Raw genomic sequence first — 16887 nt, forward strand, 5'->3', positions numbered from 1 at the left:
ACAAATAAGGCGGCAGGCCTACGGGCGGATCCGACTAGCAGCAAATACGTTTCCACATGTTTTCTTGCAATATGATATATTCAGAGAATTCCCCCTTTTTTTAAAATGGCCCTTCAACAATTTTGGTTTCAAATAACTATATCAAACCGGAAAACAATAGTTCATCATAATTGCACAGATTAATTTAATCTTACACGATAGGTGTACACATGCACGAAGTTATCATTAATGGGCGATTTAGATGTTATTGCATTTTTGTTTATATCCAAGGTATATAGACAGCACCCGGCGGTTGTAACGTTCATCTCGTTTCATCGGCCAATGTAGTTTTGTTAATTATTTGGCATTTGGCATTGCAGGAACGTCACTCGAAAAATTGGCAATAAACAAAAGCTTAGTGTCAACGTATGGGGAAATCTGTTTTCCTTTAAAAAAATTATATTTTATATAATGAGCTGCGTTGGGTGGTAACATATTTCCTAAGTCTGTGAAGTTTAAAAGGTACATACACTCTCAAGTATTGTTGTGAAACAACGGGCTTATTTTCATTAAAACCATATTTAATGTTCAAAACCAGAATATACCAAATATCAACAAAATAGCGTTTTAAATTTAAATATATATATATATTATTGTAATATGTATACTTCTACGTGTCTTGGAAGACCAGTGTGCTCGTGTATATATATGTATATAAAGTAACCATATACCTATGTGTAATTTGACAATTATATTATTCATATATATATATATATTATATAATTGTTAATAATTGATACATAGTAATCAAATTATATATATATTTTTAAACTGTACAACAGTGAAATGTGTTTAGAAAGGGGGTTTGTTTTAGAAATAGCTGGCTCATTCATTTTAAGGGATATGGTGTAGAATTGGTTGGAAATTAAACTGTCGCACAGCCAAATGTTCTGCTATCATATAATATGTCTGTACATTGTGGTGTGCTACAATTATTTTCTCATGTTGCAGTAAATTTGAATAATAATTGATTAGAGCCCGCCTTAAACGCGGTACCAGACATTCAGTGTTAAACTCGAATGAACAGCATCATTTAGGCCTATGGAAATGGGCTTCCATTCGCTATCGCTTTGGCATTTGTAGACGGGTTTCAGGAATGCGTTAAAAATATTACCTTCGCATATAGTCATGGAAAGAAAAAGGACAAGATGTCAACGTTTCTGAATGTAACCTATTTTTTTTATTTCGGTGCCTTCTGTATAGTAAACATTTTAAGTGACAACACGGGCATATGATCACAATATCACAATCATGAAAATTAGAGACGACATTAACAATCACTCGAGGAATTCATGAGGCATTTAAGCAACACAGGTTACACGTCCGCAAGGTTTTTTTTTTATCTTTGTAGTACAATAGGTTTACACGTTTCACTACATTTACAGAAAGAAATGAAAAGGGACCTGTTAGTGACCACATACATCGAATTATGCACAACACAAACTAAAGGCATTCATCAATATTGTCCCCTTCTGATTCTTTGCAGGCAGTGTTGTAAACTGGATATAGGGATTATTTTCAAAGTACTTGTTCGTTTTAAACAAGGAGTGCATTTCTAGCCCCGTCTTTGGTCTAAAAGTAAACATGGACCATTTTGTAACCAAATGGGAAAAAAAATGACCGAGAGGTTAGGCGTTATGTTTTACGTAAGATTATGTATGGAAAAAAAAAAACAAATTATAGTTGTTGATGTAAAAAAAAATGTTACCGCTAATACTGGCATCAGCAGCTAGCAACAAAGCAATGATAACTTATAATACTGCAAACGTGAATAATGCTGGAACATTTGAAACAGACCCTGCCTAATTTAAACTTAGTTGGAATGCAGTCATTTTAAATACACAGTCTACATTAATTTAGCTAGTGGCTTCCTATCTAACCCGCCTCAAATTGCACATTGCTGAAATTGAATAAACAAACAATCCGACGGGATTTGACAAAATGCGGACAAAAAATGGGGACGAATAAAAATACCTGGGCTTCTTATTTTTGAGAATTATTTACAACGCAAATGTGTGTAAAATGTTAACTTACAGTCTTTTTTCGGAGGGGTTTGTTAGTGTATTAGAGGGTTTGAAGAGGGCCCCTGGTTTTGATGCGTGAAGTAATCGGAAAGTCCTCCTGAAAGTCCCGTTGTGAAACTTGGCAAAGAAGGTCTGAGAGCTTCGCAGGGGAGAGTCGAAGACGCCTGTGGAGACGTCGAGGACGCTGTCCTGGCCGTCATTGAAGTGCTGCTTTGAGAAGTCATTGAAGGATGAGGAACGTGGGGGAAAAAGTAACTTGTCTGTCCTGACAACAGGTTCACCGAGCAAGGGTTTAACGAATATGTGCCCGAGCAAGGAACCGAGAGCCCACATGGTACAGAGGCAGCCAAGGCGGCGGCAGCCGTGAGGTGGTGAGTGGCATAGGGGATCTCTCCGTTCACAAGTCTATCTACACTTAGCCCATTTGATGTTGGGAATGTGTGGTTGCTTGCCAGAGAGTTCTGAGTCAACATCGAGCTGTAGGACATCGGGTGACTGGGGTAAGGTGAGGTGGTCCCATTGTAGCTTAGTGCGCTGCTTGCTCGGGGGTGATGGAGGGAGAGGAATGGAGAGACGGGCCAATACAAGGAACCTGCCCGATCCATGAATGTCAGTCCAGTCGAGGTGAGGCGCGCTCCCCGCTTGAAAGCCAACTTTGCCCTTGATGTGGTGGACCTTCTGCGAAGTTTGCCCGTGGTCCCACCTATAAAGACATCGTCGCTGGAGGGATCCAACATCCAGTAGTTCCCCTTCCCGGGATCATCGTAGTGCCGAGGAACTTTCACGAAACATTTGTTGAGGCTCAGGTTGTGCCTGATGGAGTTCTGCCAGCCTTGCTTGTTTTCCCTGTAGTAGGGGAAATTCTTCATGATGAACTCGTAGATGCCATTGAGGGTCAGCCGCTTCTCGGGGCTCTGTCGGATTGCCATCATGATCAGGGCGTTGTAACTAAAGGGAGGCTTCTCGTATTTGCCGTTCTTCTTCTCCCCTTCCTTGGTGCCTGGCTCCCCTTCCTTGCCCTCGGCCTTCTTCTCCTCCTGCTTGTCCTTATCTTCCGAGCAGGGCGGCTCGGCCGAACTGTCACTTTTGCTGAGGAGGTTCTCAGACTTGGAGTCCACGGCTGGCAAGATGTTTTTGTCCTGGTCTTCGGGGGCAGCTCGGTGACGGATGTCACTCTGCACCGCTTCGGGCACCAGGCTGTTTATGCTGAACGATGATTTGGGAATCATTTTCACTTCTTTCCTCTCTCCCATGTCCAACATCACACACAGGTAAAATTGCAGCAGCACAGTTGGACTGCAATCGCCAGCGCTGGCAACTCATGTAGCAATAAAAAAAAAGAGCCACTACTTCATGTTCTTAAAAAAAAAAGCCCACGTCGAGCGGAGCGAGTTTTCTGCAACTCACCGCGGCCCCCGGGCGCTGGGCTCCAGAGCCGCGGCGCAACACATTCACCCGCTGCCCAATCACCGCCGCGCCGCAACACATCCACCCGCTGCCCAATCACCGCCGCGCCTCCGCGTCGCGCCTCTGCGGCGCTGGGGGTCGCGGCCAATCAGCGCGCCGGCGCCGCGGAGGGATACTCCAAAAGGGCGGGAGAAGGGAGGAGTGAGGGGGGCGGGAGAGGAGAGAAGGGGAGGGGGGGGGGGGGGGGGGGAGGGTGGGAGAGGGGGAGAGAGAGAGAGAGAGAGAGAGAGAGAGAGAGAGAGAGAGAGAGAGAGGGAGAGAGGGCCTGAGTGTGTGTGTGAGAGAGAGAGAGATAGAGAGATAGAGATAGAGAGATAGAGAGAGATACAGGAGGAGGGGGAGAGCGAGAGGGGAAGGAAGGGGGAGGGAGGAGAGTTGGGAGGGAGGAGAGTGGGGAGGGCGGGAGAGGGGGAAGGAATGAAGGGGAAGTAAGGAGGGAGGATGGTGAAGAGGGTGGGAGAGGGAAGAGAGAAAGAGAAGGAAGGGGAAGATAGGAGGAAGGGAAGGCGGGGAGGAGGGAATGGGGAAGAGAAGGGGAGAGAGAGAAGAGAAATGGAGAAGGGGAAAGAAGAAGAAAAGAGGAAGGGGAGGAGGGAAGGGGAAATAGAGGGGGGGGGGGGAGAAGGGGAATGCAGGATGAGAAAAGAAGAGGGCGTATCACTTCACCTCACTTCACCTCACATCCTGGCCCCATACTTCCCCCATCTCCTTCTACTCCTACAAATGCATCGCAATTCACCCACCCGTGCCCCTGGATAATAGCTTTCGGTACGTCAATATTTTTATGTTTTTGCTCTGGAAGTTTGTTTATACTTTCAATGAAGGGAATTAATATAGAGGAGGGCTGGGGAGGGGAAGGTGGGTGGAAGAAAGAGAGAGAGCGCGGGGGCAGAGACGTGGTACTACTTTATAACTCGGAGGGAGCGATAACAGTTTCCAAAACAAAAACTAAATCCCTGGCGTGGGGTCGGGGCCGGGGCCGTGAATAGGGTCGGGGTCGGGGCCGTGAATGGGGTCAGGGTCGGGGCCAGGGTCGGGGCCGGTCGGTTCCACCTCCACCTCCACCTCCACCTCCGTCTCGTCAACACCGCTCAACACGCGAGCTTCAGCCCGGATCGGACGGGGCGAGGATGCGTGTCCTGGCTTCAGCCCACGGTGAGCTTTGGAGGGGGCGGCAGAGGCGGGGAACTTCCCTGCCGTCCCGGACCGGGACACTGGGTCCCTCTCCACCCCCTCCCTCCTGCTCTAAGTCCGGCCCCAGCCTACAGTTTTGGACGGATCGCCCTGCATCCAAACCCGGGCGGGCAGGATGGTGGATCGGACGCTGCCGGCGGGCCGGAGGTCGGGGCATGTCACGGGACGATCAGCCAACGGGGGTCAACCATATGCCCCACGCCCCGCCGGGGGCAGATCTCTCCCTCGCTTGCTTTGACTTGTTTTATTCCCCGACTCCCATTTTGGAGTCATGATGGCGGATGGAGCAAGCAGACAGGCTGCTCCGGATTGATTCTGATGTTATTTTCCTCCCCATTCAATAGAGCCCGAGTTCAGAAGGCTACACTCTGCAATGATTGCGACCGATCAGCGTTTAAACGGCGGGTCCCGGTCTTGGGTTGTAGGCGAGTGTTGTTGGGCTGATGAGCATGTCTTTTAGTATGCTTACTTTGTATAATCCTTTGTTTCCTGTCTTAAATATTCCCAAAGATAGCCTGCCATAGTGCAAATCCTACCAGTGGTACAAGGTTCAGTGCTGCAAGGCAGCTTGAAGTTACAGGTGCAAGACCTTACAAAGTATTGACATTTACAATGCGGTGTTGTTGATTGATGTTGGGTCTGGGTCTTTACTTCGACAGGGACGCGACCAGACGCGAACTCAGGAAGTTAGACGGGAACTGCACTAACGGCAGGATGGAACCAAACGAAAATCGCCTGACACTGTGTGCAGTGAACTCCCGAACCAAGCAGCAGGCCCGAGTCTTCAAATTACATTTTCGTGGTAAAACATGTGATAAATAAAAGACAGTTCGGATTGTAGCCCAATTATGCGGCAGGCGTAAAGTAAAAGTAGGCATTCTCTCACTATGTTTCTGCCTATTGCATTGTGATGCCAGGTATTGTTTTCCCAAAGAAAGCTGTGCATTTTATTTTGGATTCATGTAATATGATACCATACACATTGATTAAAAGCAACGGAGAGTACAATCATGAATATATATTTATTTTGAGCCTTTGGGCTGCGTCGGAATTAATGAATGGACATATATTTTAGTTTAATCTAGGTCGAAACCTTTAAAAACGATTTAAATGGATGCCAGAAATTTAAGATACATGGACCCTTTTGATGTAGTACTGTATTTTGCAGGTCGACTTCGGAGTTTCACAATTTAAAAAGACGTGAAGTCTGAGGACAAAAGGTCAGGTGTAAGTTCCATATTTTGATTGAACATCGTAGATTGTTCCTTACGTGGTGTATGTGTGGGGTGCGCGCACGTATTCAAATAAAGCACATTGTGAACTTGTTTTATTTTCTCCGTCTATAGTTAAAAGTCTAATCTGACCTGCTCGTTTTCTTTACTCAGTGTAGCATGAAATAATTTGGTGTAACTGGATTCCTGGGAAGAGACAGGTTATATAAACATTTACTGATGTGTGGTATCTGTAGTCCTTGTACAATGAAGTGCAGGAAGGAAAGTGTTGATTAACACGAAAAATAACGAGATTAGCTGATTGCATCTTCATATGCACAAGTCGTCATTGAATTGTTTTTTTAAAATGGACACAGCTGTTGTTTGCACTGAACCTCTGTTGTTGCTGTGATTTAGAAGTACTTAAATCAGCGTTTCTGTGTAACAATTTTGAAGCGTTTACAAATGTGTATTCCACGCTGATTTTTGGAACAGTTAGAGAATGAAGCAAATTCTGCTGCTCCTAATGCGCTAGAATATTTCAGCTTTGCTTCTTTCACATCATTTAAGTTTCAAACGTTGGCACAAGGATGTCATCTTTTTTTTTGTGGGGGATTCCGAACTACAACATTTGAAGCAGCTGTTATATGTTTAAATGGATCGGAAGTTGATTCATATATATATTTTAATATAATGTTTTGGTTTGGTAATTAGAATAATAAACACACTTTTTTCAAGCCCCACTAAATAGGCAGAAATACCCGCGTGGAAATTATCGTCAAAAATAACAGACATTAAAGGAGAATATTAAGAATAATTAGCATGGACTAATAACGTAAATGTTAACAAACATTTTCAACAAAGAACCCCTAAAATAACGAGAGCGGCCTGCGAGCATATTTTTTGCATTCAAAGCTCAAAGCTCTCACCCTCAAATAAGAAAGAAAGGTTTAGGGCAATAGTTTTAGTAAACTGTGGATTCATTATATTAAAAAAAACACTTTATTTGTTTTGTTTTAACCGAAAATGTTGTCTTCGCTTAAGAAGCTCTGACGTTTTGGAAATAATAGTTTTTTTCCCTTAAATTAATGTTGTCTTTGTGTCTGGTGCAGAATTTTACCTTTGACCTTCAATGAAAAGAAATCGTGACAGCGAAGTGGACTTCATGGCATTTCATTTCGCCCAGTGTCGCGGGGAACGCGGGGACTGACACCCGGTATTGGATGTATCGGTCTCCGCTTGCATTTTTCCAAACACGATGACACTTTCTTTTTATTGTTAAGAATTTAAGACGCTGGGTATATGTTGCTTGTATTTAATACTTGAGTGCGATGTAACTTAGTTTTGTACATATGGTCAAATAAAGCTGGGAAGTCGGGCCTGGGATTTATAACCAGGATTGGTAATGATCAGGATCGCTGTATCGGTTTGCGTTGGAAGAACACGACCATTTGTATTTGGACGAAAAACTGGCGCTTTTGTAATTGTAACTAAAGTGAAGTATGCGCGACCCGAATAAAGTACCATTGCCTATTAAAATTAATGAATATGCAGTCGGCAATACCAGACCACTGAATTGCGAGTTTTTTTTTTATATCGCAAGTAAAAAAAATGCATGTACATAAACTGTACCAATATATAGTTGTGTGATTTGGGCCCAAGTGAAGGTTTGCCATTTTAGCTGCAAGTGATCTAAACGGGCCTTGGATTGGAAGATGTTTTGAAGGATTTTTGGCGATTCAAATCTTATTCGAGTATAAGTCACACACTCAACTGACTGTGGGCGCTGTTAATTAGTGATTGAAAGTTTCTGTATTTAGCGTGCGCTATATTTCTTGTGGTTTTTGTTACAGGTTATATTATTAGGTTTGCGAGAACAGTAGTTAACTAAACTTCCCAGTTAGTGGTCTTCGCACCAGGAAAGTGTTATTTGGTACAGCAGCTATGCCTCGTCACTCATTAACTCCCTGTAGGTTGTCAGCGGCTGATCAACGCCAAAAAAAAAACCCACAGCACCAAACTAAATGAAGAGGCCGATGATTAAGATGAACGTTTACCGGTGCTGTCATTTGCAGCATCTTTCCATCATAACATTGTGTCACTGGGAAATTCTTTTGAAAACTGCAAGGAAACACACACACACACACACACACACACACACACACTGTCACACACACACACACACACACACACACACACACTGACACACACACACACACTGCAACAAGGAAACATTTGATTCATAAAATGCATTGACGTAAACAAAGATACCGCGCAAATAGTAATTGCAGCTATCTCCAATCCGGGGTCGTTTATGTATTTTTTTTAATAAATAAAATCGAGACAATGTTTCAACATTTTTAATGTGGATAGGTAGACAAAAGAATCAGGATTGAGGTGAATATGTTTTAATGTCTCCGCAATGCAACAAATACGCGAAAGCATTGTTTGTATGGCAACATAATAGTCCATAACAATGTAAATACATATTTTTATTGGCGGCCAAATACACGATAAACAAAATCATGTTCCTAAGTGCATATGCAAGCCAGATCGAAAACCTATCACTCCACTCAGTCCGTGACAAATAGTCACCGTGAACCGCCGAATATACTTGGTGTGTGGATCTTACACGTCTAAATTTCTATAAACGCGCCCCGGCAGACTGAATCATTTACTGCGGGGGTGTTGAGTAACTCCGAGACGGAGCTTGTTATTCAGTATAATATAACACGCATTCGAGCTGCGAAAAGCTGACAAAAACCAGGAAGAATATAAATTAATAATTTAATAAATCAACTCACTTGCAACGTGCCGAACAATACACGTGGGCCCGTAATGTAGGCGAATAATTTACTCATCAGCCAGAAACGTGGCATTTTTTTTCTAAGATTACACGAAAGGATTAAATAATTCACTGCTGTTAGCACTGGTCTTGAAATTTGCAGTCGGCGAAAGTAATATAGCATAAGTTACATTACTTCCAAGTCTCCATTTAATGTTAAAAAATTGGACGAATCAGGCGATTTGCTGAAAATTCGGCACTGATCAGTGATCTAAACCATTTTATAAATGGAGGTAGTAATTTTGAAGATTCAAAATACACTACCATGCTATATGGCACGGATATATTGCCATTTTAATCACCGGAACATTCACATTCGTTTCCACTGTTAGTTTCTCTCTTTTACTGACACGGCGAAGTGACTGATTTTCAATTTCCACTATCCTGTTCTTTAAAACATTTATCCCAGTGACTGCGAAATATTAACAAAGCAATCAGGCACACGTACAGTTACTCCTATAATTAATAATAATATTGACTCGTGCGTGCGGGAAAATGATAATTTAAATTGTTTTCTAAACTACGCCGTATGCATTTAACCGAAGTTAATGTGGGACATACGCGACTGATGAAACTTATCTTTTTATTGTTTAAATGTATGTGGGTGCATATATATATATAATAATATATATGTAATATATGCTGGTTAAATCAACATCTGCAGTTCCTTCCTACACACACACACAGATATATGTATGTGTGTGTGTTGTGTGTTTGTGTGTGTGTGTGTGTGTGTGTGTGTGTGTGTGTGTGTGTGTGTGTGTGTGTGTGTGTGTGTGTGTGTGTGTGTGTGTGTGTGTGTGTGTGTGTGTGTGTGTGTGTGTGTGTGTGTGTGTATATATATATATATATATTGATATATTGATTTATCCGTTTTTTTAATTTAAATTTGTTCTAACGGCAACTCAGGGTTTGTACTTTTAACTCAATTGCAATTTAAGAATTTGTTGCAACCTGCTACGGGCAATAAGAAAACGGACACAGACTAATGATGAGCCGGTAATCTTTTGCGAGCGCCGTGTTCACAAAATGATTGCAAATATTGCCTTTCATCGTCATTAGTATGACGAATCGGATTTAAACAGGTAAAAATATATGTTGGCATTTTCCCACATGATGCATTCGGGCCTCACATGAAGAATAATCGCTAATCCTTTGACTACAAAAAAACCCCCCGATATAATTGCGCGAAATATATAATGAGGTTTATTCTCGCGTAATACTTATTTTTAAATAAAACGCTGCAATTCTTTGAGAGGTAATCCAATAATATAAACCTCCAACTGCGTGGAAACTGTGAAACCAAAGAAAAATTTCAATAAAACGAGTAGAAACCGCTATTGCCCCGGTATAGCTCAAAATATTTCTAATCTATTTAAAATATAACTTGTTTAACATCATGTCTAGCACAGTGGTACATGCTTTTTAAACTGCACCAAGACCGCACCAAGACACCGGGTATAAAATCAATCCCTATGTAAACAATACTTTTCATCTGTATTGATTTAACTGTTCTTACTTCTCCAAATTCCAGTGAAACTTAGTTGATACCACTATTCGAAGTAACAGTTGTGAAAAAAATCGATCGTTTAAAGGCGGGGAGGGGGAGGGGGAGGAAATCCTTTAATATTTTGTATGGTTTTGACTCAATATCTTGGCCGATCAAGTGTGAAAATGAATTGTGATCACAAGCTTGCGATGCTCAACTCCCGTGGCTCTCTGTGTCCCACCGTTGCAGCTCTTCGTCTGTTTGCTGCTTCTGACTGCTGAATAGTATCAATCTGGAATGGTTCACAAACCGGAATGTCTCGGAATAAAGCACTTCCATCACCTTTTCGATGCTTAGAGTTATTGTTCCGGAAATCAAAACTTCCTGTCTCATATACAAATAAAGATATGGAATTTCGCGGTAATATTAGCATTAGTTTAGTGTTTTAGTTATAGGTGAATTTGCTATATATTCCAATTTAAGATTCGTTCGTGTTGCCATGATTTTCACAAGGGCGGGAAGAATGATGATAAATATTAAAGAGAACTCTATCAGCGGCGTAATGAGTGTCGGAGCCGCGGTGACAACGCTTAACAAAAAGCATCTATCTCTGGCAGTTCTCGGCATATTTTCCAAATGAGCCTCTTGTCTCGACACGCTAATGTTACAGTCTATGCAGAGTGTGCACAGCATACAAAGCACTGCGACTAACTACAGATTACTGCCGCTCTTGCCTTTTGCCAAAACGGTTCATCCCCACCAACGATACCAAACACATTGTCGCACCATCTACAATAAATTCATATCCTTTATTATTCCCAAGTGGCGTGTAAACGTCTATGTTCCCGCAGTCTGTGAATCAAAACTCATCCTGCATCATCGGCGGATCATTTCAGATGAAAAAAAAACTAGAATTTTATGAAGCAGAGTGGCTGAGAACTTTCTTATCATTTGAGATGGTAAAAGATGAAAGTCGCAGATATATGCCCTGTCACTATTTACAGCGATTTGGAATTTGTTTACATCAATAACGATATTTCAGTTTTGATTCTCTGCTATGGTGTAATTAGGAAATAGTTTAACGTTACAGGAGCTTCCAAAACTGTCAAATGGAGGTTTAGCGTGACGAAATTGGACCATAATGCAATAATAACAGCTAAACGGCGCCTTCTTGACAACGTAAGGCGCTGACTGAAAACGTTGTAAGAGTTGTGCAAAATCTTAGCAAGACGATGTTTGCACAGCCCTCCAAGATTCGGCGATGGAAACAAAGAGTATTTAATTAGTCAGTCGTAAAGTCAGGTTCACTGGATACGGTACAACCAGAAATCTTGCAGTACAATAGCGGCACGCCATCTGGTGGGAATTTTCACTTTTACTCGCCGCAAATTGGAGTTTCCACCGGTTGTCGTCTGAACTCGAAAGCATTGTATATGAGATAAACACCAAATACCGCTAATATGTAATAACATTAGCTTGGATGCTTTATAAATATTTACAGTTTGCAAAAGTTGACGGCGTATATGAAACAAAAATATTTAAGCCGTCGTATTGAAATTTGTGATGAGCTTGTTCATTACTTAGCATCCACAGCTTGAAAATTGTTCATTAAAGCCCACAGAACATAAATCGTTTCCAGAATCAGCAGGAAAGCAAAGAATATGCCAATACAGCTCCTTTCGCCTTCAGTAACCCAGAGAAAAAAAACTCCATCGTTGATTGGTAAATAGTGGAAAATAAACATTTGTGGGAGGGTGGATTTTCACTTTCATATCACCACGCGTGTAAAAATGAAGCAGAAAATGTTGCACGGTCTTTTCATTTTTTTAAAAAGATTTCTATTTCGAAGTATGAAAACACACATACAATCGCTAAAACAAAACGTTCGAAGAAGGGGGGGGGGGGGGGGGAGAAAAACGAATATCACTCTCTGTAGGAAAGAACTGCAGGTGCTGGTTTACACCGAAGATAGACAAAATACTGGAGGGGGTCACCCATTCCTTCTCTCCAGAGATACTGCCTGACCCGCTGAGTTACTCCAGCATTTTGTGTCTCTCTACGAATATCACTTTAATCCCATTAACGAGGGAAACGGCGCTGCTTGCTAATGAGTAAACCATCAGTGCATATTGACTGAGCGCATTCGCAGAAGTAGAGTTATAATAGAGTTATAATTGAAGAACGGCGGACCAACCTCCCCCCTAAATACATCGCTCCCTCGTTCCCTATTCAGAATATTAAACATCGCTCGATGTATTTACCGTATTGAATCTCTCGGTTTTACATTGCACCCAATTTCGTTCGTTCGCCGATATCTTTGCCCAGTTAATGGTCGATACTCTATTCAACACCAATGATCTTAAAAGCAATCAGGTACATATATCTTGTAAAAATTGGAAGGTTATTGAAACTATTGCATTCACTGGGTTGTGGTGTATATGACGCCCTTGCAATCACACTGAACTGTGCCGAGTAAAAGGATATTTGGATTAACGCTTAAAAAAAGATGAGCGATGTAAATGATTGAAAGCAAAGTTTGAAACATTTGTACCCAATCTCTCAAAAGATCCTCGATTAAGGAAACAATTCTCTCCCAACGTGTAACTTGTGGCGTATTCCAGAGAAGCTGCATTGATATGAGTTTTTCCCCCCAAGTTCGTATTGTTTTCCTTGCCCACTAACCCTGGCCCCCGGTCTACACCTCTTCTTGTGAATCATGGCGAAAATCAGACAGGATTCTTTCACTTGTCCGTTATACACTGAACGACGATGGTGTAGGTTTAGTTTAGAGATATAGCGCGGAAACAGGCCTTTCGGCCCACCGAGCACGCGCCGATCAACGATCACCTCGGCCACAAACACTGTCCTACACATTAGGAACAATTTACAATTTCACTGAAGCCAATTAACCTACAAAACTGTACGTCTTTGGAGTGTGGGAAGAAACCGGAGCACCCGGAGAAACCCCACGCCGTCCCAGGGAGTACGTGCAAACTCCAAACAGGCAGCACCCGTGGTCAGGGTCCAGGTTCGAACCCGGGTCTCAGGCGCTGTTTGGCATCAACTCCACCATTGTGCCGCCGTATAGGAGTGGACGTTGATTTTATGAGGTGGAGATAACGGCTTTAGGGGTTACCTTGCTGACATGTTAGTTTCAGAAGGGTCTGAGGAAGGGTCTCGACTCGAAACATCAGCTAATCCTTTCCCCCAGAGATGCTGCCTGACCCGCTGAGTTACTTCAGCTTTTTGCACCTATCTTCCGCGAGTAATTATTGTTGAGGATCCTATATCTTTGGGTACCCGCGGAGCTACAGAGCAGAGCGAACCCGCCCAGGATAGGGAGAACAACAAACGGCCAACAGTTCACAAAGAGCCCCCTTTCGGCTCCACATGCGATTATTAGACTTATATTTGGGTATACGTTCTATGAGCACGTATTGAGTTTACAGTGCCATAACATTAGTCAATTTTTCCATGGCTTTCCCCAGTTCAACATTTGCTTATGTGCGGCGGACCGTTAAGATGTAGCGCCCAAATACGGCTCGTTCGTATCTACAACCGGCCCCATTACCACCAGTTCCTCGTAGAAGGGCTGGGAAAGGAGTCGGGGCAATGGTTAAAGGACTGCAGATAGACACCAAGTGCTGGAGTAACTCAGCAGATCAGGCAGCATCTCTGGAGAAAAACGTTGGGTGACTTGTGGGGTCGGGGCCCTTCAGACTACCGTCCTTTCGTTATTTTCACAGTTTATTCACACTGGGACATTGCTAGTGTTGATGCGCCAGTGATACCGGTCAACTCTGGACTCGGACATCTGCCAGAACTCTTGCTCCTCAACAAAATAGGGAAAGAGAGAGATGCAGTCACGATTGAACGGCGGCATAGACATGATGAGCCTAATTCTGCTCCTATAATTTATGAATTTACAAAGCGGAGCTTGACAGAATCTTGGTTAATAGGTGCGACAAGCGTTATGGAGAGAAGGCAGCAGAATGGGATGAGAGGGCAAGATAGAACAGCTATGATTGAATGGCGGAGTAGGCTTGATGGGTCGAATGGCCAAATTCTGCTCCTTTAATTTATGAACATGAAAATATTAATCTAAATTCGAAACGAATCTGACTACCAAACTTAAGCGCGGAGAAAATTGGGGCTCAGATTCAAGGTTGTAATATCTTTGGGACCCGTGGTCAACGCGAGAAACTGTAAGATGAGCATTATCGGAATGAAATTACAAATTTGGGATCCTTTACAATTTTGGGATATATTTTGTGTCCGGTAAAGCCAGTAGTTTGAAACAAACAACACGCTTCCATTCGTGCGATTACACCACGAGTCGGTATCCCTGGATGTTCCCTGGCTGGAAAGGAAAAACAACCAAACTCCGTACATTTTCAATTGGAATTTCTCAAGAGCAAGAAGTTTAGTTTTAGTTTATTTTATTATCACGTGTAAAACTGAAAACCCTTTTATGTCGGGCTAATCAGTCAGCGGAAAGACGATACGTGATTAGAATCAAGCAGTCCATAGTGTACAGATAAACGTTAACGGGAATGACGTTTAGTGCAAGATAAAGTCCAGTAAAATGCAATCGAAGACGGTACGAGGGTCTCCAGCGAGGTAAGTAGGAGCTCAATAGATAAACTATGGATAGACACAAAAAGCTGGAGTAACTCGGCGGGACAGGTAGCATCTCTGGAGAGAAGGACGTTTCGGGTCGAGACCCTTCTTCAGACTGAAGACTTCAGACCTCGCTTTCCTTCTCTCCAGAGTCCCGCTGAGTTACTCCAGCGTTTTGTCTATCTTCGGTTTAAACCAGCATCTGCAGTTCCTTTCCACACATATACAGTATGTAGTTGACGCGTTATTCATTTAATTTCCATTCCCAAGGTTGGGTGGGGACTTATTTCAGATTTCTTTGCCAGCAAAGTGGAAAAGCACATAAAGTCAGCTAATTTCTGAATTCGATCGCTGGCAACTGTAAAAATGCCCTCACTTGCTCAATACTGATTACCAAACTCACAATCAGCATGAATTTGCCGCCGATGAATTATGATGCGTCTTTCACTATAATAACACAATCTTCCGATTCGTTTCACTCAACCTTTATGCATGTTGCTGCCCTATGTACGTGGAACTACTTTTACCTCAGCGAGCCGATCACATTGAAATGATATTTCCAGTTTGAATCCGATGGAAACGACGATGGCCGTTCAAAGCACGAGCGACTTATTTACACATTCATTGAACAGGCTTCTGAATTAACAGTACATTTATTTCATTTGACGTAGCGCTATGGTTTTAAGAGCTGATGATTTAAAAAAAAAAAAACCCTGTTGCGGAATAGGAACTATTTAGCAGTTCGTGGGGAAAATATGGATTGAATAATAGATACCAAGAACTGCAGATGCTGGTTTATGCCAAATATAGACGCAAAATGCTGGAGTAACTCAGCGGGTCAGGCAGCATCTCTGGAGAAAAAGGATGGGTAACCGTTGTCTGAAGAAGGGTCCCGACCCGAACCGTTATCTCTTCTTCTTTTTCAGAGATGTTTCCTGACCCGCTGAGTTACTCCAGCATTTTGTGTCTATTGCAGGAATATTTTAGACAATAGACAATAGACAATAGACAATAGACAATAGACAACATACAATAGACAATAGGCGCAGGAGTAGGCCATTCGGCCCTTCGAGCCAGCACAGCCATTCAATGTGATCATGGCTAATTTTGTCCAACTTTGGATCTGGGTCCAATGGGTGATAGCTTAGTTTGCTACCCCTGACCCGTCGGCAAGTTACCACGGCTCACCCGACCTGTCCGTCTGAAGCGGGTCTTATTTGTCCACTAAAACTCCACTCGTTCAATAATAAAATGCCCGAGCTCTTCCCAAAAATGTTTCCCTTTAATTGTGGAAAGTTTGGTCAGCGCTTCTTAGACATTGCTTCTTAGTTTTAGAGATACAGCGTGGAGACCGGCCCTTCGGCCCATTGAGTCAGCGCCGACCAGCGATCACTAGTTCTATCCTACACTCTAGAGACAATTTACAGAAGCCAATGAACCTACAAACCTGCAAGTCTTCAGGAATGTACGAGGAACCCGGAGCACCCGGAGGGAACCCACGCAGGTTACAGGGAGAGCGTACAGACTCTGCACAGATAGCACCCGTAATCAGGATGTAACCCGGGTCTCTGGCGCTGTGAGGCAGCAGCTCTTCCGCTGCGCTATTGTCGATGGACTTCTGGCAAAGTACGCTTAATGGATTCAACAGACCGCAAACCACCGTCTCCGTGCATAATATTTGTGTTAATTCTTACAAGGGAAATGATCACTGACACCGAAAGCAATGAGCGGGCCTTTTATAACTGTAATGTATTTTCAGACAATTGTTCTGCTAAAGGCAGTTGATAGTTCAGCAATGAACTTTATGTTCCCATGTATAACATGACTCCCAACGTACGATGCGCAGCATGCTTATAGACTGGAAACGCCAACATGCGGCTCCACAACACCAACATGCGTCATTTGTGTTAGATCCATAGTCACACAGCATCACAAGAGGCCCTTCGGACCAACCTTTCCTTGCAGAACCAAAATAGCCTATCTAAGAAGTCCCCCTTT

At 42.9% G+C, this 16887-nt stretch overlaps 1 protein-coding gene and 1 long non-coding RNA gene across 3 annotated transcripts; one reads left to right on the forward strand and one right to left on the reverse strand.

The window, feature by feature from the left end:
- Positions 1 to 1262: 1262 nt before the first annotated feature.
- Positions 1263 to 3523, reverse strand: foxg1a (forkhead box G1a). Its single transcript, XM_055640680.1, has one exon. It carries the CDS (start codon positions 3323 to 3325, stop codon positions 2096 to 2098), a length of 1230 nt encoding a protein of 409 aa, XP_055496655.1. The 5' UTR covers positions 3326 to 3523; the 3' UTR covers positions 1263 to 2095.
- Positions 3524 to 4150: 627 nt separating this feature from the next.
- On the forward strand, positions 4151 to 7484 carry LOC129700307 (uncharacterized). Of its 2 annotated transcripts, none has more exons than XR_008724033.1 (4): positions 4151 to 4298; positions 5384 to 5526; positions 5893 to 5944; positions 7048 to 7484. It is a non-coding gene; the product is annotated as an uncharacterized LOC129700307 (long non-coding RNA). The 2 variants fall into 2 exon arrangements; XR_008724034.1 differs by lacking the exon at positions 4151 to 4298 and adding an exon at positions 4543 to 4685.
- Positions 7485 to 16887: the final 9403 nt, after the last annotated feature.

This window comes from Leucoraja erinacea, chromosome 9 (assembly GCF_028641065.1).
Source record: "Leucoraja erinacea ecotype New England chromosome 9, Leri_hhj_1, whole genome shotgun sequence".
In the NCBI taxonomy this organism is placed as follows: domain Eukaryota; kingdom Metazoa; phylum Chordata; class Chondrichthyes; order Rajiformes; family Rajidae; genus Leucoraja; species Leucoraja erinaceus.

Bases quoted from the DNA above. Each gene is read 5' to 3' on its own strand.
- foxg1a (XM_055640680.1), bottom strand. From the start codon at position 3,325: ATGTTGGACATGGGAGAGAGGAAAGAAGTGAAAATGATTCCCAAATCA.